General features: G+C 46.9%; 1 protein-coding gene and 1 pseudogene across 1 annotated transcript; one reads left to right on the top strand and one right to left on the bottom strand.

The window, feature by feature from the left end:
* Window positions 1–1466: 1466 nt before the first annotated feature.
* LOC144256508 (protein RoBo-1-like) lies at window positions 1467–5706 on the top strand. Its single transcript, XM_077801563.1, has 5 exons — window positions 1467–1548; window positions 2020–2127; window positions 2637–2786; window positions 3482–3613; window positions 5454–5706. Exons 1-5 carry the CDS (start codon window positions 1467–1469, stop codon window positions 5657–5659), a joined length of 678 nt encoding a protein of 225 aa, XP_077657689.1. The 3' UTR covers window positions 5660–5706.
* A 14297-nt stretch (window positions 5707–20003) lies between these two features.
* Window positions 20004–20526, bottom strand: LOC113178414 (SOSS complex subunit C pseudogene; annotated as a pseudogene).
* Window positions 20527–25264: the final 4738 nt, after the last annotated feature.

Here is a 25264-nt window from a genome sequence, read left to right as displayed (position 1 = left end):
GTTAATAGGCTGAGATAAGCAACAATAAACGATGTAGCCTTGGGCTTTGACCTGGATCTCTGGGAGTAAGGCAGGTGCAGGTGGGGCCAGAACCCCACAAGGTGATGAGGCCTGGATTCCTCCCAGGTTGCCAACATTCAAACAGGCTCTTCCAAATCAGCTTTGGTGACACACTTTTAGATAGAAACCCAGGATCTGTGTAAGGAACCAGGGGCCAGAAAGCCCTGCTGACCTCTAGGCTGGTCCTGGGCCCTGTCCTTGCTTCCTCTCTCCACGCCTCAGGCCTGAGTGCCTCTCATATTCTTCTTTAATACTCACTTCAGTTGGCTTCCAGGAGGGCCATCCACAGGGCCTCGGTGTCCTGGATTTCAGAGTATGTGATGGACAGCCCAGTGCTAGGTGGGAGGGCTGCTGGAATAGGAGTTCCTCCATTTAGCCTCCCTTCCCATTGCAAACACACAGCCTGACATGGAGCTTCTGTCCCAACCATAGATGGCCCACAACAGAGGCAGAAGGAGGAGGGGACTGTACAGGAAGATGCCCACAGTCTCTCTTCTAGAGAGAGGCCAGCGTGTCTTAGACTGGCTGTGGGGAGGAAGGGAGTTAGGAAGGGATGGAGTCTAGAATCTGCAGTAGGGCACTTGAAGATGCACCACTGTGGGTGCTCACCCACACATGGCATATCTAAGTGCCCATAGGATTTAGGGAGCCAGCCTTGGACCTTGCTTGGTTGGATCACCAGATGCCCAGAGGTGTGTAAGCCAAAGCCCTTCCTATCTTGCCAAGCTGAGGGCCAGGAAAAGCTATTTACACAGCATCTTTGCAAAAGGTATGCCATTGTGTGCAGTAGGCTCTGTGCCAGGGTTATGTGTGTTTATGATAGTTTGATTGCTAGTGCCTTTGACAACAGCTTCTATAAAAGCCCAGGAAAAGTCAGGGCAGGGAGAGAGCCTGCCTTCCTTGCTCACTGTGACGTCCACTTCTGCCTGGCAGAGAGTGCTTCCTCTCCACCCAGAGGAACTGGCCACCCTGTCCTGGTGGTGAGCACATCAAGTGTGGCTGGTGACACCTGTGTGGTGGGGCTCTACTCTTTTAAAGGGTGACTTTGGAACTGAGAAATCCATGTCCTCAGCTGAGGGCTATGGGGAAACACAGCCTGGACTTCCCAGCCCAGGAGAGACCCCATCTGCTCCCTGGATGGGGGGTTCCCCCTCTTGGCCCCGTCACCCACTTCAGCTTTGGAGGGAGCCCCAGCACCTTCCACCCACTGCAGGAGAGGCCTTCTGAGGAAGGGCGGCTGTCTTCCCTGGGTGCCTTGGTGATGGAAATAGCCACTTTCCTTCCTGCATCCCTGACAGGAGCCACTCCTGGAGCTGTCTGGCATTTGGAGGGCTGGACTCTAGGCCAGAGCACTGTCCCTCTGACCCTTTTGCTCCCTTTGGCCTCTGCAGTGTCCTGGAGTCAGCATGGTGACCAGTGTCCAGGCCTCCACCCTGAGGAGTCTCTCCACTCTCTGCATCTTCGTGGCCCTGGTTTCCAGCACTGTGGGTAAGGACCAGCAAGCAACCCTCTCCCAAGAGTGGGAATGTGGGCAATAAGCCCTCAGGGAGGGAGCCTGAGGGACCCACCTGCCCACAGGGAGAGGGATGTCCTGTCCCCTCCATCCCTAGGAGTGTCTGTCAACTAGAAAGAGCAACTCCCACCCTTGCCACTTTTCCCTCCTGGATGACTTTAAAATGTTGCTGCAATCAACATGCATGGCCATATCCAATGCCCTGCAGTTTTGCATAACTGTGGGGCTCTTTTCATGCATGATGGGAAGTTGTCTGTGTTCCAGTGTCCAGTGCTCCATTTCCTCCCCTCCTCCCTGCTTCCTCTACACTTTGGTCTTCCTCCCATTAACCTATCTTTAAATTTCGCCAATGTGGTTATGCATAAGGAGGAATTCACTGTGGCAGAGTTGCCAGTGTACACAACATAACTGGATCAGCCTCCCTTGGTGTTATTTCTCTCTTGTAGAGAGTTACACGTGTACGAAATGCACCGGGAACGAATGTCAGTCTAAACCTGAGACCTGTGAGGCCCCTCAGGGCTGCTTCAATAATAAGCAACAGTTTAGCTCACCAGGTGAGCCCTGCCTGCCACCCTCCCATGCTGGTGCACACAGGACCTGGGAGGGAGGGGTGCGCAGCTCAGGATTCCGTGTAGCCCCTCTCTCCCCTCTACTCCTCTACTCCCTGGCTCCTAGGATGAGGGGGGGTGTGGGTAGGGGAGGTGGCAGGGGTGGGCATCGTGTCAAGTGAAGGGTCTCAGGGGGAGGTGCTGGGTGACTCCAGTCCCCACATCTGTCTCAGGGGTGGGGGATCAGTGAGAAAGGACACCTGCTACTTTTTTGTGATTTTGGATTCAAACCCAGGGTCCCACACATGCCAGGCAAGTAACCGAGCAGCACCATCAAATGGTTCCTCCATCAGTTTGTTCTACGAAGAGGACCATTGGGGAGGACTCTTGGGAAAGTGGAAACACTAAGGACAGAGGGGTGCCCTTGCAGAATTCCTTGATACTGGCTGCCCGTCTGGGCACCCCCCTCTCTAGGGCTCAGAGGGAACATTCTCTTTGGTTCTGGTTCTGCACAGGTATTTCACCAACAATTACACAGGATAAAGGCTGCTCTTCAAGTGCGTGCACTCCCCTGTCCTTCTCTGCCACCCTGAGGACTGGATGGACATTTGTGTACGAGAACCAGTGCTGCAGGAGCGAGCAGTGTAACAAAGCCGACATCCAACGTGAGTGCCTGCTGCTCTCCTAGCCCCTGGATTTCCTCTGCCTCGGAAGTCACCCACCACCCACCTCCACTTCCGAGAGGCCCAGAGCGTTTTCTTCTTTTCTTGTGAAGGGGCAGGTTGGACCTAAGTCCCTTCTGCATGGGAGATGGGCAGCTGAGTGGGGGGACAGGCCTGGGCATTTTCTCTACATGTGCTTTGGGTCAGCATCCCAGCAGAGAAACTCTCCTTACCTATCTCACTCCTCACCTCTCTTGTTCTGCTTTGCTGAGATGGACTCTCACTATATTCTCACACTGGCCTCCAACTCCCAGGCTTGAGGAACCCTGCAACCTCAGCCTCTAGGGTGGGGATGGCTAGGACTGTGGGTCCCAGGCCACACCTGCCTGTCCTCCCCTGTGTGAGCAGCATCATTTCAGGCCTCAGATTACCTTCTGTCCCATTATCTAGGATTGTTCTCCAGCCAAGGAGAGAAAAGTCCTTGATGAAGGGGGAAGATAACACTAAATCCCTACAAGCTCTCTCTGATTACTATTTCCTACCTGATCCATGAATCCTGTCCCTAACTCCTCCTATGCCAATCTAGCTGTGAATGGTTTGAGGGATTTTGGAATATCCACGAATCCTGGGGGGTTGTAATTCTCTCAGCTCTTCTTTTTGCCCATTGCTCATCATGAAAACGTTCTCTCTTTATTCAGTGTCTCCAGTGTCCAAGGAAGAAAATGGCATTGTATGTCCTGCCTGCTTCTCTGATAATGGCACGATCTGTACCCCACAGCCCCTCAAGTGCACAGGGGCAGAGACAAAGTGTGTCAAGGTTACAGGCAAAGGTATGGAGATTTCCCAAGCATTTTGGGTCATCCTCTTAATGGGCACAAGGTGTCAGCCATCTATTGCTGTGTACCTAATTAAACCCAAACTTAACAGCTTAAGAGGACATCTGTCCCCCTGTGATCTGCAGGTGGCAGGTCTGAGAGGGGAATAGAGGTTGTTGTGGCTCAGGCTGTCTCCTGAGCTGTGGTGCAGCCGGCAGCAGGGGCTGAGGTCGATCAGAGCAGGATGTGCTTCCAAGCCCAGGTAGCCTCCATTCCTCTTCCTGGGCCTCTTCCTAGGTCTCCTGGGGGTCATGACCTGCCAGCTGGCTTCCCCCAGAGCTGGGATGAGAAGTGGGTGGGGGAGCTGAGGCTTTTCACAGCTCATCTGAGAAGAGACACTGCTTCATTTCTCCTACCCTCCTAGTCACATAGAGCCACCCTGGTGCACCAGGGGAGGAAGGCATGGAGGCACCGTCAGTAGGGGTGGGACCTGCAGCTGCTGTGACAGTGCCTGATGCCCACAAGGAAGAGGTGGTAGAGGGCCAAGGGCCTGGGTATCCCTCCTAGGATTGCAGGGAGCCATGGGGCAGGAGACAATTGAGCAGCTCCGAGGAGAGCAGAGGAGAGGACCGGGGACACACGGGCTGTCATGTTGTCCTGGAAAGGGACCGCGTGTCTCAGTGACATGACGGGTGGACACCCACAGTCCTCTCTGTCACCCTCAACACCAATACCTCTAAGAGCAAACCCTCGGGGCCAAGCACTGACGTTCTGCATGGTGTCATTCTGACTCCAGTGAAGGTTTTCGAGTTTTCCTGAGTAGGAGAAAGCTTGTGTTTGTGGTGAGGGTGCAGGAGCCCCTCAGATGGGAGCAGGAGAAGCCACCATGGGGTGTCCTTTCTGGGCTGGACAGCTAGATGGGGCACTGTCAAGTATTTTCTGATCAACATGTAAAGGGTTCCCTGGAATTAGTGGCATTTGAGGAACTAAATAATGTTGGAGCTGAGAGTTTGTTGAGAATGAAGGTTTGTCACGGTTTTTTCTTTTCTTTTTCTTTTTGAGTAATTTGGAGGAGGGTCTGAGACTAGCAGGGAGGTCCCTCTGTCTAGCTGAGCTGACCTGAATGAGGGAAATGGGTGTCACCTGGGATACAGAGGAGAGGTGGGCTCTCTGCAGTGGGGCAGACTTTCTGCTCCAGGTTTCTGTAGCATGTGTCAACCCTGGGCAGAGGGGACCTTATCTACAGTATTTCCCTCTGGGTTCCCAAAGGAAGTGAAGGTGCAGAAGAGGACAGGGATCCCAGATGTGTTCATCCAAACCCTTGAGGTCTGACCTCCACCTTCTTCCCTGCCTTTATCAACCACATCTCTCCTCAGGAGGCCATAGAGGCTCAAGTCTCAGTTCACATCTTAGACAGCAGCCCCCCAACCCCCACCGCACATCCCTTTCTGGGAGGTACCCGGGATTGACCTCGACCACTGAGCCACATAGCCAGCACGGTTTTTATATTTTATTTAGAGACAGGGTCTTACTGAGTTGCTTAGTGCCTCACTTTTGCTGAGTCATCCTTGTGCCTCAGCCTTCGGAGCCTCTGGGATTACAGGCATGAGCCACTGTGCCCAGCTAGCAGGGTCCCTTTAAGGTACCTCCAGTCCTGGGGAGACAGAGGGACCTAGGGAAACTAGCTTGGTCCCTAGATGGGACTCTTCTTCATGCAGAAGACAGAGGTCAGGGGTCAAGGGCCATTCTGAGACCTTTTTGCTTTGCAAAAGAAGCAGACAGATTAACCTGAGTACAGTGGGAAGGAGGGGAGACAGGGTGAGAAAGAGTCTCATTGCCAATTTTTCTCCCTCAGGAGTGTTTAATGGTGTTTCTTCTTTAACGATGTCTGCTATGGGTTGTGCAACTGAAAGTGCTTGCAACTTGAAAGACATAAATGTAATACAAACTCCTACAAACATTTGGACCGACTGTGTAAACCCCATCAGTGCGAGCTCCCAGCTGACACCCATCATCTCGTCCACTCTGACTAGTCTCCTCCTGCTCAAAGTCTTGCTTTGATGACTCAGGGGCTGGCAAGCCTATCATCTGACAACCACCAAATGTGAGCTTCCTTGGGTTGTGGCTTCTCCAACATCCCAAAAGGAAAGAATTAAAAAGCTGATGCTTACACACACACACATACACATATATGTGATTACTTGTTTGTACCTCAAGTTAAAAAAAAAAACAACAACAGCAAAAAAAAACCAAAATAGAAACAAAAACTTTTGTTCATTTTCTCAGGGACTCTTTCTTCACCCAAGTATACATTTCAGAGGAAGTCTGAGATGAGATCTCTAAGAATCTCTATGGTCCCTCCATGGTCTCAATGCATGTTCTCGGCCACACATCTAGGAACACACCTCTTTTATGATATCCTCAGCCCCTGCTCCCCAATCCTCAATTTCCCTCTGCTAATGAAAATGCTTTGAATGAACGATTCGGGGTGCGGCAGTTTGTAAAGTCTCAGATACAGCTGAATCTCCCTACCTCAGATCCACTTGTGTGGAATCGTTTCCATGTTCTCTGGACACTTCTGCTTCCAAAGATGGACACAGGCATAGGTGGTCTCTGAAGGCTGCTTTAAAGGATGCAGATGCATCATCAGCACTCAAGACAGGTGTGTCCTCACAAGGCAGGTTTGAACCTATGATGGCTTCTGCACACCTCAGACGGTGCCTGTGAGGAGCTGTGGGATCCAGGAGAGGCAGAATCTTTACAGAAACCTCTTGGTACTCACTCCACCACAAAGTGCCCCTGCAGTATGCTCAAAGGGACACCTTGGTTCTCTAGCTCTCTCTCCCAGAGAGTGCAGCCTCCCTCCTGAAGTGACAGCAGAGTGTCCCAGCAGGTGTTTCTTTCTTGGGCGTTTGTAGAACCAAGGATGTCCTTGCCCAGGTCGGGTCTTCCTGGGTCTCCTGTGAGTAGTTCTTCTTTTCCTCCTGGGCAGAAACCATGCCCAGCCCACAGCCCTCTCTGCCATTCTCCATGGATGAGGGAAGCACACCTCCAGCCTGCTCTGTGGAGCCCTTTGGTACATGCTCACCCTTGTTTCCTGCACCTGCAGCTGTGTGGGGTAACTCTGGGCCCCAGAGGAGGGCTGAGTCTCAATAGGAGAGAGGATGCCCAAGTTGGCACTAGGATTGTTAATGGACAGAGTTGATCTGGGAAAGGATGTATGGGTTCTTGTTGGAGCTGGTAATTGATGAACAAGAATTAATTCCTTCTGTTCCCCATGAGAAGGGATTGGATTTCAAAAAAATGATAAAAAGGCATAACACATGTTGAGGGCTTACTACACCCCAGCCACTGTACTACTCACTCCAGATGGGTTGACTCATTCTCACCAAATACAATGTATGTATTATGGTCATCCCCATCTCACAGATGAAGAAAGAGACACAGACTGGGGCTGTGGCTGAGTCTTGGACCACTTGCTCAGCATATGGGAGGCCCTGAGTTCCATCCAGCACTGCAAACAAATAACAAACAAAAAAGAACACAGATACAGAAAGAAGGCCACCAAAAGATGAGCTAAGCTGTCCTTCCAGTAGGCCCTGCAGTGAGATTTGAATCCAGTCTGTCTGTAAGTGAAATAATCAAGCTACCAACTTACTGATCCTGGTCCTAGATATCAGTATTGGTCCTCATTTCCCCAGAGTGGAAGATTAAACACCTGAGACAGTAGAGATGACAGTAAATGGCAAGTTTTATTCAAGAGAGACACAGAAATGAGGTAGGCTTCTCTGAAGAGAAGAGGACCCAGAGCTGGGTATCTGCAGGAGTGAGTGTGCTCCCTCTCTATAGATCCCAGTTTCCTCTCCCTCCCCACCCGCCTAGGGCCTAAGGGCAGGAGAAGAGCAGCCCAGGGTATGCATTCTCAACTCCTATGCTTGGAGGATTGCTTCCCTGAGGTGTGAGCTATCTATTCCTTTTCTTTGATAATTAGCCAGTTATCCCCCATCTTTCACACCTGATCATTTACTCTCTATGCTGAACACCTGTCCTTTGCTTTGTCTCATTATTAGTATAAATTTTAAATTTGGGAACATCTTTCTTAATTTTTAATAGGCTGTATCAGTTTTTTATGGCTCTTCTAGCAAACTACTAAAAAATTGGTGGTCTAAAGCAACACCAACTCATTCCTTATGGTTTTGGAGGTAAGTCTGTCTGCAACCCAGGCAATGCAGGGCAGATTCCCTCTGGGAGTGAGGTGATCCTTGATTTCTGTGTCTTCTCAGCTCTGGTGGCCCCCTGCACTCCTGTACTGCTATACTTCTCTGACACCTTCCAAGTTCACCGGTTGGTTCTCTGCCTCTGTCACCATGTGCCCCTTCCTGCTGGTGCCAACGCCCTTCTTCCTCTTATGAGGCCCTTGTGATTACATGGGGCCACCAGCTAAGCTGGAATGATTTCCCCACCACAAGATCCTTAGTCACAACTTCAACGGCTCTTTGGAAGATATATTCATGAAACTAGGGATTAAAATGTGTACTTATTTGGAGGACAATATTCAGCCCATCACATAACTGACCTATTTGAAAAAAAATTGGATATTCTGTAATACAAGTTTTTCATAAGTGGGAACTATTGCAACTCTATTGTGAGTTTGGAGAGTCCTGGGGAGGGTTCTGCCCAGGAGACTCAGGAAGGGCTGGGACTGCTCCTGGGAATGACAATGGCAACAATTCCACACATTGGTAATGGGAAGGTGTCTGTTTGTAACAGTGTCCACTTTGTGCTTTGATTGCAGACCTTGATGCTCTGCCAGTGCAACTTATTTTTTAAATGGACATTTTTTTTTTTCTCTTCCTCTCTCCCTGTTCCTCCCTAATTTCTTCCCTAATCTCAGGGGAAAACAGGATTACCTTTCTTCTCCAACCTACACAGCATTGTCTGTCCCTGAGCACACACTCACCATAGGAAAGAAGTAATCTAGATTATGGGAATGGTACCAGAAGGTCTTAGAAGTGATTAGCTCACAAATTATCAAGTGAATTACAACTCCAACGGAGAACATGCAGAATGCAGCTTTTGAGTAACCTCTATAAAAGTCCCCCTTTTCCTTCTATTGGGTAGAATCATAGCCTTTGACACAGGATTCCCCTGTGTTTCTACTTTGCTAGCAAACCAATAAACTTTCTTTGTCCTTTTACTCAAAGATATGTCTTTGTAATTGGATTGGATGATAAGGACCGAGCTTTTGGCAACAATTTTGGCAATACAGACGGAACCTGAGAGCTTTCTTGGGCAGGCCTGGCTTTCCAAGGAACTCCATTTCCATGCTGAGGATTCAGGGTGCTGGCAAACTTGTTGAGAGCCAACTGCAGGAGAGTTAGAAGGAAGGTCCAGGCCCAAGGCCAACAGACAGATGAGAACCTAGAATAGATCAGAAGTGAGTCTGTGTCCCTAGGTTCTCATGTCCCAATTAACCATGACTCCTATACCAGTGTTGCTACAGATGTCCCCAGAAAGAGGTACCAGGTGTGTGGAATCAAGGGTCTTGATGTGCACACCAGGGGACTTGCCAGATGGCCAAAGTTGTCTCAATTTTCCTGAGGTGACTTTTCTTTTACTCAAAGTGGACCAGGATGGAGCAACCTTCACTGTTCAGGGAGAGAAGTCAGGAGGCCCCTGAAGTAAAAGGAGCTTCAGCAGCTGCTGCAATAGTCCTTTAGCATCTCCCTAGGAACAGCTCGTCTGGTTAGACCCGAGGCAAACTCACTTCTGATCTGTTCTAGGTTCTCATCTGTCTGTTGGCCTTGGGCTTGGACCTTCCTTCTAATTTTCTGTTTTGTTTGAATCTGCAAACATGGCAGGTACTGCATTGACTCTATAGAGTCAATGAGACTCTTGGGAACAAACTTGGCTGGTTAATTTAAAGGTTCTCTCTGTTGGCCATGGTTTGGGGGCTCCCCTCTGGTTGTCTCTCTCTCTCTCTCTTTGTACAATCTTGCAATTGGAGTTGGTGTGTTAGAGGTAGAGTGAGTTTTAGAAGGACCACCTATAAGTCTAAGATAATATTTTATTGTAGTGAGATGGCTTTTAAATAGCTTTCTAGATTATTGTACAACCTTGTAGTTAGAGTTGGTCTGTTAAAAATAAAGTTGGTGGAAGAAATCTGTATGAGCAGGTCTGTCTGTTTTGCAGGCTCCTCTCTGTCAGCATGCTTTCAGTGATCCTCTCTTGTCTGTATTTTTTTGGGGGTATGTGTGTGTGTGTGTGTGTGTGTGTGTGTGTGTGTGTGTGTGTTACTGGCCCTTTAAGACATGGCATATAGTGCATTGATCTTACTGGTGGTCTCTGGAGCAGACACCTTGCCTGAATGGGCAACCTATAGGGATGAGCCTTTCAATAAGAAAGAGGGTTTCCTATAACACAATCTGGCCTTTCAATGTTTTTTTTTTTTTTTCTGGATTATTATACAATCCATTTTGAAGCTGGTCTCCCAGGGGGAAGTATGTGAAAGAGATTCTGTATCTACAGGCATTGATGCAGTTACATGATAAGGGGGCTGAATCATCAGGAACCAAGTTGAAGGCGCCAACAGGCATGGCCTCTGGTGAGCAAGGACAGCAGAACATCAGAATAGATAGTTAAAAAGATTTCAATATTTCAGACCCACTGCTGGCCCTCCCAGGATTGTTTCTCAGCCTGGCCCCAGGCAGCCACAGGTCACCTCACCTCACCAGCCCTAAGCTTGGGGGAAAAAAAAATCTCAGAAAATCTGCCTAGGCTGCAGAAAAATGGCCAAAGAGAACCTGGCCTCTGCCCTGCCTTCTAGCCCTTTTTGCCCATGGAGGGTGGAGGCTGCTGGCCACAAAGGATGTGGCTCTAGGTTCCAGCACTGTCAGCTTATGAGAACAGGAATAGCCTGCCCTTTTAACATGTAACAGGAGACTCCATCTGGCCAGGGGATATTCATCACTGGGGCAAAGCAATTCTTCCTATCATAGTATCCCATCAAACTAAATGCCCATGCCCGGGGAGACTGGCAGAATAAACAGCTGTACCCAGAAAAAGAAAGACAGAAACTAAGGCCTGCTGAGAGCCACTGCCAAGTAGGAATGACGCATCGAAATTTCCTTGCCAGCGTACCCCATGTTGCTTAGAGGACAATTTGCTGGGACATTGCATGTATGCTTTAGTAAGGTGACCTTGCTCAAGGACCAGGGGGATCCGGGTTTAGAGTTGATCAGGTTTTAGGGAGTATCCTGTCATTGGGTTTAGGGAAGTTCCAGGTTTAAGGTGTACCCTGCGGGAATAGGGCGTATCCTGCTGCCTCAGGCACGCCCGATCCTTGAGTTCCCCTTGAGTTCTCGTGAGATTCAAAAAGTATTTGGAAAAAAGCCTCATGGAATAGGTGAATTGGACTCCGGCAGAACTGGGATTTCCCCAGAACGTGTTTGTTGAAGGCCGGTGTGAGTTCGGGAATAAAGAATTGCTGTTTGAATCCACAAAGCTGTGAGTGGCTCGTGATCTTGTGCCCAGCCAAGACTGCGGCAAAGGCCCACCTGTGTTTTGTAGGCAGCCTCTGCAAAGAGATTTTCAAGGAAGCCTAAAGAAGAGGATGGAAAAGGGCTCCTCGATTGCATATCAATGTGCCTCATGTAAGAAGAAGCCCTATACCTAAAGTTGATGACACTGTGATGACAATACTAAAGGTAGGTCAGGTTCAAAAATATCCTGTGCTCCAACACCTGGAGGCAACCTGGGAGGAAAAAAATTAAGGCACAGTTTGGTATATGCTGGATTGTCCAACCCTTGCCTGGAATGAAATTTGTGTAAATTAAATGCACAGATAACATGCATAAAGACTATCTCAGAATATTAATTTAAGAGAGGGTCCCAAACTAGAACAGATAAAAGAAACATATAGGATTTGGTGGCAACATACCTTATATATAATCAGAGATATGTCAAATTATTGTATAATGGTGTATTAAGAATTGTAATGCAAAATAAATAAATCCACATACAAGAAAAAAAATTCATGAAAAAAGAAACTGTACAGGTATAGAAATATATTTTAGTATAGAAAATTGAAAGGTAAAAGAAATGTTTCTGGATAAGAAAGTATTTTGTCTCATAAAGTAATATTCTTGGGCAACATCCAAGATGAAAGAGAACAAAACTAGGACTGTAAAATTGTAAATATTTAAGACACAGAATATTTGTGGAAGGTAAACCTCAAAAAGTTTGTTAGTGATTAAATTGGCTATAATTAGCACAAAATTATTTGAATTTTAATGTACTTATATGAAGCAAAGTCAGAAACATTGATCAACTCTGTTGAAATGATTTTCTGGTATTTTTAGGTTTTATTACTTGGGGAAACTAAGTCTTAAAGGAATTAGGGTTTGTACCTGTTTTAATATTGTATATGATTACTTTGTAACTGGTTAAACAAACAACTGTTATTTAGTTTATACCAATATTGTTGATATATTTTGGAATATATGTATGCATCTGAGAACAATATCTGTCTAAGCCTTGTCTAAGTTTTATGTAAAAGTTTATAAAATGAAAGTTTATGTAAGGTTAATGGTAAGGTAACCAGTAAGTGCTCTTTTATGCATTGTATCTGACATAAAAGGGCCACATTGTCATTTGAAGACCTGTCTTATATCTGTTTGCTTTGACTGAGTTAATTGCTGATCATTAACTCTGTATCCTAAGTGTACAAGAGATTTAGGCCTCCTTTGATGTTTGTTAACACATGCAGGCCTGTGATAATTGTTATTGTCCAGTCTGGAGTCTAAATTGTACTTTAAACGTTAAAACTTAGTTGAATGTATAACTTAGAAAAACACTTTGCCAAGTTGATGTTAGCCAAACTAAAATTTTCTGTAGCAAAAGACTTGCATCTGTGCAGAAATAAGAAATTTGGTTGGTATATATTCATGTCATTTCTAATGTCTTATAGCAGGATTAAGTAATCTGTTGTCAGTAAGTTATATACCCAATTTTGTGTTACTCTTCACTCTGGTATTGGAATTTAAATGCATTTTTTGGAAGATAATAAGGAGATCTGATAAGTTTAAAGGTGACACTGTAAAACATGAAAGCATCTGCCACTTTTTCCCCAAAAAGAAAGTTAAAAGCTCTTTGAGCCTGTCTTTAATTCAAGTTTCAGTTGTAATGTTTATTGTGTGATTTGTGAAGAGCCTCAGCTTACCTGAGATAAGGCTCTGTCTTTCTCTTTACTCTGGGTTAAAATGGCTACAAAATAGTCTAGCCTTCAGCTCATTAAATGTTGTGTTCAAAGTTTGATTTTTGTTGTAAACATCACTGTGATCTCAAACAGGGGATATAATGTATAACTAAGTAAAGGTTTATGAGTATAAGAGTCATTATTCTTGGTTCATCGCTATTACACAAATTGAAGGTGTTTTTGCTCTGCTAATTTCATTTTGTATTTTTCTTGTAAACTTTATAACTGTTGCCTGTTAGTCTTTTGCAGAGATACAGCTTCTAAAAAACAAAAACCAAACCAAAACAAAAAAAACCCTGGGTTAATTTGAGATAATAGGTTATACACAGATAGTATATAATGCTGACTTCCAGTACTAACCTTAATTAAATGCAAGAACTCTCTGTAAAATGGTAGATATTGAAGTTACTCTCTCTTTTAAGACTAGTGAAACTGGCTTGTTGGGTGTTTAAAACCAACAACTTGGACACAAAGTCAAGGAAGTAAACGAGCAAAGAAAAAAAAGCAGCCAACATTTTGGCCCTTGCCCTCTACAGTCAGCCAGGACAGAGAGAATGATGGGACCCCTCTCTGGGCCTTGCAACTCTGGTGATCAGGGATATTGAGAGGACTCTAGAGAACAAGAAGCCAACCAGTGCACACTCTGCAAAGAGGAGAGTCATTGGAGACAGAAAGGTCCCTGAGCTTCCAAGAGCAGCCACATATTGTCAGGCAGACCCAGACCTATCCTGGCAAGTGGCACTGCTGTAGAGGAAAGCTAAAGGAGTCAGGAGGTTTGAACACTTCCCCAAGAGCAATCTCTGAAGAATCTCAACTTCCTTTTAAGATGAGATAGTAATACGGTTAATTTTGATCAACTTGGTCTTAAAAACCTGGCAGGAGAATATAGCCTAAAAGCACATCCTACTTGGAAATTTAAATGGAAAACAATTTTTTTTAAGTGAACTTAAGATGTACACTTGTGTCAGCCCTAACAACAGAACTTAAATCTGGAGGCTATAAAGAAAGGGTTCTTGTGTAAAAGTGCCTAATATTAACTATCACAAAATTGCAATTTTGTCCTGAGTTAATTTCAGTCTGATTTCATGATCCTATAAATCTTCCTAACCACCTATGTTGAGGAATTTGATGTGTTTTTCACTGATAAGATTAGTAGTTGGTGTCTTCATGGTTTTCAGAGACTGGCTGAAGTACTAATAGCTTTTGTGCCAATTGTTTATGAAAAAGCAATGCTTTGCTGTCTTGTTTATTGTTGACTTAGCATGATCCCTGCCCTATGTATACTTTGTGCAATCACCAGCCATCTGCCACTGTGGACTCTGGACTGCTCTGATGGTGAATGGCCTTAACTGTCCACAACCCACTTGATAGGAACAAGCATTAGGTTTGTTTGAGGTGGTTAAGGAAACAAAGCACCAGGCAACCCATGTACACACAAAAGAACCACCAATCAGGTGCCAATAGAATTACCTGTCAATCATCGAGGACTCCTGACCAATCCTGGATCTCAGTAAGCTCTTCTGATCAACCCCAGTAGGACAAGGGACTTTAAATACCTTCATTTCCTGTCCCAAACCCTACCTTTCCTGTCCCAAACCCTCCCTTCCATCCCTAAGCCCAGTAAAAATTCCAATCTGGCTGAGCCCATGCACAATTCCCCAGACCAGCTCTGTTGTACTGGAGGGTCATGCCTGTGAGAGAATCTCAATAGTCTCATTCAGCTGCTTTTTAATCTGCCTCCTTTTGGTCACCGGTGCCTGACCTTACATATGGTACCAAAACACAGGAGGGCTTTTCAGGTCTCCCCCATACCTTACATCTGGGATAGAGGCCCACCCTCTTCTGCAACTGAACCAGGAAATTCCTAAGCCTCTCCTTCTTTTCCTCTCCCTTCATCCAGGCTGATGAGAGTGGGGTAAGTTCCCTCATTTCCCCTTACCTTCCAGCCCCTCTCCATCTGGGGGGTTCTATTCATTCTGCTCAAGGCCATAGGAACTGTGGAGATGTTCCAGTCCTTGCATGAGCTTTTCCCTTTCGTTTGGGCCCCCACTGGGTTGTAGGGTCACTTCAAGCCCCACCCAGCCCTTACCCATTGGGTGAGTGTGATCAGAATTTGGGATGTCATTTTCTGCTCCCACCCACGCCAGAGGGTGCAGGAAGGTCATGGGAAACACCAAATCCTCCGTAGACCCCCAAACTCCCTTGAATTGTCTATATTCAAATTTTCACTAAAGACCTACACCTTAACTGCCTGGTCTTTTACTCCACTGTGGCCTGGCCCCAGTGCGACTTAGACAATGAGTCACAATTGCCCTTAGAAGGAACTTTTGATTTTCAAATCCTCAGTGATTTGGACAATTTTTGGCACCAGACAGGGAAGTGGACACAAGTCTCTTATGCCAGGCTTTTTGGGATATTTGCTGCCATCCCACCCTCTGATCTACCTGTTCTACAGCTCAAGTCTTCCTGGCTAGGGAAAATCCCTAACCCCTTTCCCATTGTTCTCCCACACCTCCTTCCTCATTCTCATATCCACCAGAGCTGCTCTCAGCCCCACCTTCCTGTCTTCCCCCTCCCTACCTAGACCAACCTTCTCCCTCCTCTCCTCCCCCTCCTCATGCTACCACAGCTTCTCCTCCCCCACTCCAGGGCCCTCCTCCTCATCTCTCCCCTTCTTCTCCCTCCTCCTCTCCTGCAGCCCTGACTCCTTCACCCACCTCTTCTACTGATACAACCCTTCCCCTCCCCCCTCAATGGATCTTTCAATCCACTCCCTTCTCTCTTCTCCTTTCAGTGCCCACACCTGGTCCCAGCTGGCCCTCTTACCAGCTAACTCAAAGCTCTTTTTCTCTCAGGGAAGTGGCTGGCACCGAAGGGATTTTCAAGTATACGTCCCATTCTCACTTTAAGATTTTTCCCAGATTGAAAAATGCCCTGGGTCCTTCTCCACTTACATTAAGGAATTCCAATACCTCTCTTAGACTTATGAACCTACCTGGCATGACGTCTATGTCATTCTCTCCTCCACCCTTATCTTGGATGAGCGAACCTGAATCCAGCAGGCCACATGAGATCATGCTGATCAAATTAGTCTAACAGATATGACTCTCCCCACAGGTGAAGCAGCCGTTCCCCAACTGAACCCAACTGGAACTATCAAGATGGCCAACAAGGTCACCGTCACTGTTCTCGCATGGTCCAATATCTGATAGCAGGCATGTAGGCGGTTTCCAATAATGTGGTTAACTTTGATAAGCTGAGAGAAATCACCCAGGATCCAGATGAGAATCCAGCCTTATTTCTCAGTTGCCTTACAGAGGCTCTCACCAAATATAATAAGCTGGATACTGAATCTCCCTCTGGGGCTATGGTGTTAGCAACCCATTTTGACTCAATCAGCCCATGATATTTGAAAAAAAGCTCAAATGAGCTGAGGAGGGGCCTCAGACCCCTATTCGAGATCTGGTGAAAATGGCCTTTAAAATTGCTTTCTCATCACTGAAAACAAGGTTACTAAGAATTTGAAGTCCCAACAGGTATACAAGTCTTTAAGGTAGAAGGTTTGAAAGACCCCCACCTTATCTGAGATAAGGCTCTGCTTCCCATTTTACTACTTGTTAAAATGACTCCAAAGTAGACCAGATTTCAGTTAAAGCCCAGTACTCTTCATTTAAGACTGGTGAGACTGACTTTGCTAGATGTTTAAGATCAAGACTTAAAATTAAAGCTATACTAAAAGGGCCCCAAACCCCAATATTTGGCTCTGGCCCTCTATGTCAGTCTGAATCCAGAGAACAGGGAACTTCTCTAAAGAGCTTTGCAACTCTGGGCCACATAATCTCCCATTAAGGGGGGCTAATGAGACCACTGGAGAATGAAAAGCCAATCAGTGCACTTGCTGTGAATAGGAGGATCATTGGAGAAAGGAGACATCCCAGTTGCTTCCAAGGGAAGCCACATGATCAAGCAAGACCTGGACCCATCCTAGCACAATGGCACTAGCAGAACTAAGAAGCTGCTCTCAAGTTCCCCCACAGGTGACCCCTATGGGAACTCAGCTGACTCTTAACAATAGATAGAAACAAAGTCAATTTTGACCAGCTTGATCTTAAACACCTAGCAAAAACAGTCAAACCAAAATACAGTCATTCCTGGGAGTAATGAAGGACAAGAACAGCTAGAAAAGAGGAGACAGCAACTAGGCCAACAGGCTCCATGGGGAATGTTCAGTTAAGTATGGCCTTGGCTTCCCCTCCTCGAAGGACCTCTATTAGTCCTCTTTATGTTTCTCCTAATAGGACCATGTCTATTAAATTGCCTAAAGGAGTTCCTGCAAGATCAGATACACAAATTCACCAACCAGTCAGTAAATCAACTACTTTTTCATGACCACCAGCCCCTGATGCCCAAGATGGAGACCTAGGACTCATGACCAACTCCTTAGACTCCAGAGACTCTGCCCCTACCTAAAACCCTCCCTGACACTTTTATAGGAATGAGATTCTTTGCCTGTAGCCAGTAGGAAGTAACCAGATGGAATTTGATGCCCTATGTCATCAGAAAGGCTGGGATGTTAGGTTGGTTTAAGGTGGCTAAGGGAACAAGTCATAAGGCAACTCACATGTGTGTGAAAGAACCACCAATCAGGCACCAACATAACCACCTGTCAATCAGCGGGGTCTCCTGACCAATCCTGGACTTCAGCAAGCTCCCCTGACCAACCCTAGTAAGATAAGGGACTCTAAAAACTTCCCTTTCCTGTCCCAAGCCCTCCCTTTCTGCCCTAAGCCCAATAAAAACTCCAATACGGCTGAATCCATGCAGATTCCCCAGACCCACTCTGGTGGACTGGAGGGTCTCTCCCAGGAGTGAATCTCAATAAAGCCTCATTCATCAGCCTTTTAATCTGCCTCCTTTTGGTCACCGGTGCCTGAAGTTACAACTTGGGTTACTTCCCCTAACTTCCCCTCTTTCATCAGGAAGCAGTTTGAAGATGTCCTCACTCATTTTTCCATAAAAGCAGAATGTAGGAATTGACAGTGGGGAATTGTAGCAGCGTCCACTTTATGCTTAGAATATAACCCTTGCTGCTCGGCCACTGCAACTGATTTTTTTTTAATTTTAAATTTTTAATTAGATAGAATGAACAATGAAACCATATACATACCATTTATGTAGTAATGCTAAATAAGACCATATACAAATAAATGTGCAAGCCACCACATTCTTTATAATTACTTTGAATAGCACTGTCACATCATTTATAATTGAATGTTTATAAAAGATGCTTAAGACTGGTTGGTAGGGCTGAGGATGTGGCTCAAGTGGTAGCACGCTAGCCTGGCATGCGTGCGGCCCGGGTTCGATCCTCAGCATCACATACAAACAAAGATGTTGTGTCCGCCGAAAACTAAAAAATAAATATTAAAAATTTCTCTCTCTCTCTTAAAAAAAAGACTGGTTGGTAATTTAGTTTTATCTTGGGTTTTCTTTTAAAATAATATGAGAATATTTATTCATTTACAAAGAGTACTTCTGGATGAAAAAGATGACTATTAACTTGAAAGCTATATGCTACATGAATCCTGTGGACTACAAATATAAACCTAACTTATTTAATCCTATGCATTCACATTTTTCAAAAGCATCCTCATTTATTTCAAGTTAAGTACTACAAATGGTTCATATAAGGCTATTGTGGACACAACGTACTCAGTTGTTAGGGGCTGATTTTACATGACTATCCAGTTCAGAGTCCGATTGAAAGCTAAAAATCAAATGGCATTACAAAAAAGATAAAGTCACTAAGCAGCATAATCAAATTTTCAGACAACCCAGCTTCTAAAGCTTTCATCATCCTAGTCCCCCCCACTCTTTTTGCTTTTACTTACATTTTCTTTTCAAGAAGCAAAAAAAATATGTAAGTTCACCAGAATTCTGAATGTCACAGTGTGTATGAGAAACCAGCCTCTACCTCAGAGCAAAGCCTGTCCAAGGAAGGGGGCATGACTCTTGTCCTTGGAAAGACCCACAGAGCACTCCTAGGCACATACCCACCCTGCTGAGTTGTTTATCTACAAATAACAGGAGAGATGTGCTGCACCAAGTGTCCCTGACTCAGTCAGGATAGGTGAGCACCCATAGCAACCCCCTAGCAACCTCTAATCAGCATGAGACTGGGAAAATACCTGGGATGCCAGATGACTTCCCAGTAGTTTATGGTGGTTGATAACATGTTGGGAAACCATGTAGTTCAGCATGTACTCCCCTTGTGGACTAAATCAATCAGTTCAAACTAATCCCCCTTCTGCTATGTGACCAGCGCTGGCTTTATGAAAGAAGGTTTGATTCATGAGTAAATGCTAGGGAGTTTTAAATTAAAGAGACAAGACTCTTATTACCTTTAAAACCAGCTTCGGGAAGGCTTCTCCTAGCTCCCGCCTCCAGCCACCTAATGCGGTAGGTAGTGAGGTTTACAGAAGAGACTAGTGAGAGAGAGAGAGGGAGTGGGCTTTTATTGGGGAACAAAAAATTCCAGGGAAAATCCCATCCAATGAAGGTTAAAGGGGGTAGCATCCCAAGATCAGGGGCGATGACTGGGTCTTCAGGGCAGTGCCAGACACGCCTCTGCAAGGACAAGCCCTCGGACCTGGGAAAGGGTGGGGAAAGCTCTAACAGCTGTGTCTAAGCGCCTCTCACCCAGCCAGGGAGGTAACTCAAATCACGTGCGAGGATGGCCTCCCACACCCCCTCTTGTACTAACCAATCACCCCTACCCAACCTGTTCCCGCCAGTGAATGTGCTAATCATGTTTTAGAGTTATGATTTTCCAGCGGTGTGTGATTATTTGCTAAGAGATATTATGATGTATATGAAGTCCCTGCCTTCCCCAAAGAGTGTATAAAACTGCTGCAAACCCTGGACTCAGGGCTTCTCAGTGTCATCAGTTGCTGTGTGCACTCGGAGGACTGAGGTAGCTCACAATAAATACCTATTTGCTGCTTACATAGATCTTGGTCTCTGGTGGTCTTTTGGGGGTCCCGAACTTCAGCATAACATGTACAGCCCTGAATGAGAGGAGCTCTGGCATTGGGTATTACAAAGTAATTTTCATTACAGATGTTTTCTTCATTCTGGGTCAAGGTGAGGTCAAACAGGAAGAAAAAGATTTCCAAATGCAAAGTCTTGAGTTATGAAGTATCCAGATGAATGTGCATGAGCATGCTGCAAAGCTGCATTCTGCTGGGCTGCGATATGCTGCTGTTCTGCATGACCCTGGAAGTCCTTATTAAGAGCTGGTCTGGAGAGTGCAATGCTAGCTCCAGGATTATTTGTTGAAGATTGGTTCTGCATAAGTAATTTTCATTTCTCTTTGTCCAGTTCTGCCAAGATTGCAACTCTATTTTTGTTTTGAAAACCTTGTCCTGAAGGATTTGCTGCCATCTTCCTGTTTTCTGTTTCAATTATATTCAGAGGCAATGGATTAGCATTCACCCAGGATGCCTGAGCACTGGGGATGCCTGAGCACTGGGGAGGTCTTGCTGCGGGTGGCAGCTGTCAAGGTGGAACACACCACCTAGAGACAGACAGGTAGAACCTCCGCAGTGTGCTGAACTACAACCTTCTCGCCCTCCTGCAACTGATTTTTTAAATGGACATGTTTCTTTCTCTTCCTCTCTCCCTGCTCCTCCTTAATCTCTCCACCTCCCTAATCTCAGGGGAAACAGGATTATCTTTCTCCCCTATTTTAGGCAAATTTATCACCCACCATAGGAAGGAAGGAGTCCAGACTTTGGGGATGGTACCAGAGGGCCTCAGAAATGACAATCTCCCAAATTAACAGGTGAATTCAACTCCAGAGAGAAAACATGTGGAATGTAGCCTTTGACTCACCTCTTTAACCCTGGCCCCACCTCTTTCCTCCTGATGGGCAGGATCAGAGCCTCAGAGACAGGAGCCTCTGTGCTTCTCCTTTGCTAGTAAAGCAAGAAATCTTCCTTTTTCTTTTCCCACAAAACCATGTCCTCGTGATTGGACTGGCATCAGGGACAAGGACTGAGCGTTCAGTTGCACCGTGACAGTGTCCACCTTAGTAATACAGTCCTGCTGCTCTGCCACTGTTACTCATTTTTAAAAGAAATTTTTCTTTTTCTTCCTCTCTCCCTCCCCCTCCATCCTCTCTACTCCCTAATTTGCGGTGGTGGTGGGGGGCATATGATGATCTTTCTTTGCCATCCTAGGCAGAGTATCTGTCCTTAAACACATTCTCACCACAGGAAGGAGGCAATCCGCTTTGGACGTGGCAACAGAAGCTCTCAGAAATGACTATCTCCCAAATTAACAAGTGCATTCAACTCCAGAGAGAAAATAGGTGGAATGCAACCTTCACATCACCTCTATAAATGCCCCCTGTTCCTGCTGATGGGCAAAATCACTCTGTGGGACAGGAGCCCTGTGCTCCTCCTTTGCTAGCAAAGCAATGAAACTTTCTCTTTTCCCAAAACCATGTGCCCATTACTGAATTGGCATTGGGGACAAGGACTGAGGTTTAGGTAACAGTTTTGCCATGAGGAGACTGAGACTGCTCCAAATAGAGCATGACAGGTGGGGTATATGCCCACAGAGCTGGTGGGTGTCACTGGATCCTGGTTCACCAGCCTCACAAGCTTCTTGCTGAAGAAGGGCCAACAGGGTCAGAGGTCATCTGAGGATAGTCTGAGGAGATAGGGAGGATCTGTGTGCCTGCTTGACCTGACTTCTCAGGATTCTTGGTAAAACCAGGCCATTTGGGGCAGTGCCAGGTGGTAACAAGCACAGCTGGCCAAGAGTCAGGTCCTAGTTGGAAGGGAGGTGGGGGAGTTGGGTAGCATTTGATCAGGGAGAGAATCTGTGTCAGTGGCTAGAATGGGGAGTGGGCCCCAGAACTGCTCTGGACCTACAGGAGGGTGGCCCTTCTCCCTGAGGAGGGTCTTTATCTGTAGTAGAGGGCACAGTGGCATCTCAGGTCCCAGGAAACATCTCACCTGTGCTGAGAGGAGAGCACACCCTCAGTGTGGGGCTGTGGGGCCATCTGAAGCTAAGCTGCAGGGACGCAAAGCCTAGACAGCAAACAGGAGACTGTCCCTAGCATGCTGGCCCCTCCTCCTTGTGCCCAAGGCAGGCCTCTGGCAGCTTCCCCTCAGTACCACAGGTTGCCAGGGGAGGCTTTCTGAGAACCTGCACTGGAGGCCGTGAGTTGGCACAGGTGTGGGCAGTGCCAGGCTAGCACCAGGTCTGCTCTCTTCTCCACATGACTTGAGAGTGGCAGCAGGGACTCCCGGGGTGACACAGCTAGCTCCTTCCTCCTGCCCTGCAGAGAGGCCAGCAGGCAGCTGAAGTAACCAAGGTCACGTGAGCTATATCTGGCCTCCTGCCTCACGCCTTCTGAGCCAGAGCCACCTAGGCTGGCCAAGGCCACGCGATTCATGGACTTCCATTGCAGGTGAGGAAGCGTCTGCTGAGCATGGGGGAAAGGTGTCCAGGAGCTGGCAGCCAGGGCACGTGTGTGCCTGGAGATTCTCATGAGACCTTGGGCCTCAGGAACTGCCAGCAGCAGGAAGCTTGTATTATGACCCAGGAAAGCCTTGGCCACCTCTGAAGGTGAGCTGCAGGACAATGAATTAGTTTGTTTACAAAGTTAAAAAAAAATCTCATTATTTGACCCATATTGTTCCATTCAGAGGAGCTGCCCTAGGAAGTAGGGGGATATTCTATCATGGGCACAGCGGCAAAAAGCAAATTAACTTAGTTTTATAAAAATGATTTCAGTACAAATGCAAATATTAGACTTATCTATTTTTAAATTAAGGAAAGAGTTTTGATCCATCAAAGAAATTTTAAAAATGGGGTAGGCTAAACAGAAAATAAAACTGAAACATTTACTTCAGTTGTCCCTGGTTTTTTTGCCCTGCCAAAGGCAGACAAGGGGCACAAAGAGAAGCAAATGCATCCAAGAGTACAAGAAATAACACTGGGCACAACAGGGCACAGAAGGCACAAGCACACAGATGGAGCCATGGGTGGGGCACAAGCACAGGTACCAGCCAAGGGAAGAGCAGGGCAAGCTGTGTTTGGGATCCTCCCTCTGTGGCCACTGCTCACCACTGGCCTGGCCCTTTCCTGTGTCTACCTCTCAATCTTCTGTGCTGGGCTCTGGCACCACTGAGGGCCTTCTGTGCAGTTCCAGGCTGAGGCAGGTGTGTGCTCAGGGGATCCCTGGGCCATCCTCAGTGACAAGCAGGTGGCAGCTTGGGCTCTGCTTCTCTCCTCCTCCTGGCAGCCTCCTGGCTGGCTCATGGTGCTGGCAGCACTGATGCCTAGCGAAGTGCCCTTGAGAAGGGGCCATGGGCCTGAGGCACAGACATGGGAGGAGGACTCTGATCTTGGGGCAGGTGCCCCTGCATGTTCCTGAGAGTGTGCGAGGTGGGGCGCCAGAGGCCTATGTGGACCACCTTGTGCGGACCACCCTATGCAGTGCCAGGGCACAATGTGTCCACTACGGGCAGCACCTTGGCCTCTCACAGAAGGCTGGCTCCAGTTTGGCCATGGTTACTCGGGGCTCTTCCCCCACGCCCCCTCCTGTAGACCACACCAGACCACCAGAGCCTCTGCCAGTTCCCCATCTGTGTGTCCCAACCATTGCAGCATACTGCACAGATCTCCTCAAAGTTCATCTAAACCTCACCTCCCTGATCCAATCCACCCTCCACCACCTCTACCCCGTGTGCAAACCAGTCCCTACAGCTGCTCCTGACAATGGTTTCTGAGCTCTGCCCTGCCACACGTCCTGTTCTCCAAATGCTTAGAAACCTTGAGGGTCAGAACCTGACATGGCCTGGGCCACTTTGAGTGTGGCTGGGTACACAGCATGTAAACCTTGCCGAATGAGTAAACAGACAACTGGAAACACCCACGGAGGAAGGGGAAGTCAAGGAAGGGCATAGGAACAAGCAGTGCAAGTTTAATCCACAAATGGAGGCGGCTGGGCCCTACAGGAGCTCAGTGAAGCAACTTCCCCAGGAAGAGCACAAAGAAGATGGGAGGTGTGGTTCTGACTCTGGTCCCTGTTCCGAAGGGTGACCTGCAACTCTTACTCTCATTAGAAACTGGAAAACCCATATAAGTAGTTATCGTCTCTGTGCATTGGTCTGCTTGTGCGCACTTCTTCAGTTCAATGGGCACGTTGCTAAAGCCTGTAAGAAACCAGACATGAGACTCCTCTTTTCCTCCTCCTCATCTAAACTTCCCTCCATCCACAGAATGGTCTTGAACAGGGCAGAAATCAGCCACTCTCCTGTGTGATGCAACCAATACTGCCCTCTCTAGCAGAGGCATGGGCTGGCAGATATCATCCCAACAAAAGGGCCTGCAAATCCCTAAGCTCCCTCACACCCTGTGCCAATCAAGTATTTCTCTATCTTCTTACATGACGTGACTGAGCCTTCTAGCCCATGTTAGCACCTGGGGATGTAACATGAGCTCTATACCAAAGGCAACAGAGGTGAAGAGTCCTGATGCTTTGTTAACAGCAGCCTGGAGACCACCACATGCAGGGTGCCGGGTACCTGTGCTGCAATCATGCGCTCCGTATGATCTTGAGGACAGAGCTAACCTCCTCTTACTCTTGGTCTGAGGATCCTATTAATAAATAGCAATAGCCATCAAAAAGCTCTTTTAAGTTGTGTGTGGTGGCTCAGCCCTGTAATCGAAGCGGCTTGGGAGGCTGAGGCAGGAGATCTCAAGTTTAAAGTCAGTCTCAGCAATTTAGCAAGGCCCTCAATAACTTGAGAGAGACCCTGTCTCAAAATAAAAACAAAACAAACAAAAGGGCTGGGGACGTGGTTCAGTGGTTAAGTGCTCCTGGGTTTAATCCCTGGTACCAAAAAAACCCCCCAAAACTCTATCACTTTACTCATGTTCTCTGCCTTTCAAATCCCTTCAGGTACATTCCTTCATATGGCAGGCACTATGCTCTTGATGATTCTGTCTCATTTCCTTGGGACATCTAGACAATCTAGGGATGGCTATTTTAGATAAAAGAATCATGTTATGCAAACTTCAGGAAGCAAAAACTTCAGACCAGCCAATATCACCAGGCCCTGTCATCACCTCCCTGACGATGACTTCAGGAAGCCTGAGTTCCCCAGAGTCAGAGAAGTAAGAAGGTGAAAAAGAGCTCCAGAAACAACCCAACCCCATGGCCCTGAGCCTCCTGTCGGCAGGCTACATCACAACACCACTGCTAATTAATTTCTAATGTATGTCTTTAAGAATTTTGTATTAGATTTCTTATAGAAAGTAAATTATGCTTAATGACCACTTTGAAGAAAGTTTAAGTTTAGTCACTGCCTCTCTCCAAAATTTTTACTTTG

The sequence above is a fragment of the Urocitellus parryii genome, chromosome 1, assembly GCF_045843805.1.
Source record: "Urocitellus parryii isolate mUroPar1 chromosome 1, mUroPar1.hap1, whole genome shotgun sequence".
Taxonomy (NCBI): domain Eukaryota; kingdom Metazoa; phylum Chordata; class Mammalia; order Rodentia; family Sciuridae; genus Urocitellus; species Urocitellus parryii.
This window is presented reverse-complemented; position numbering and strand designations above follow the sequence as displayed.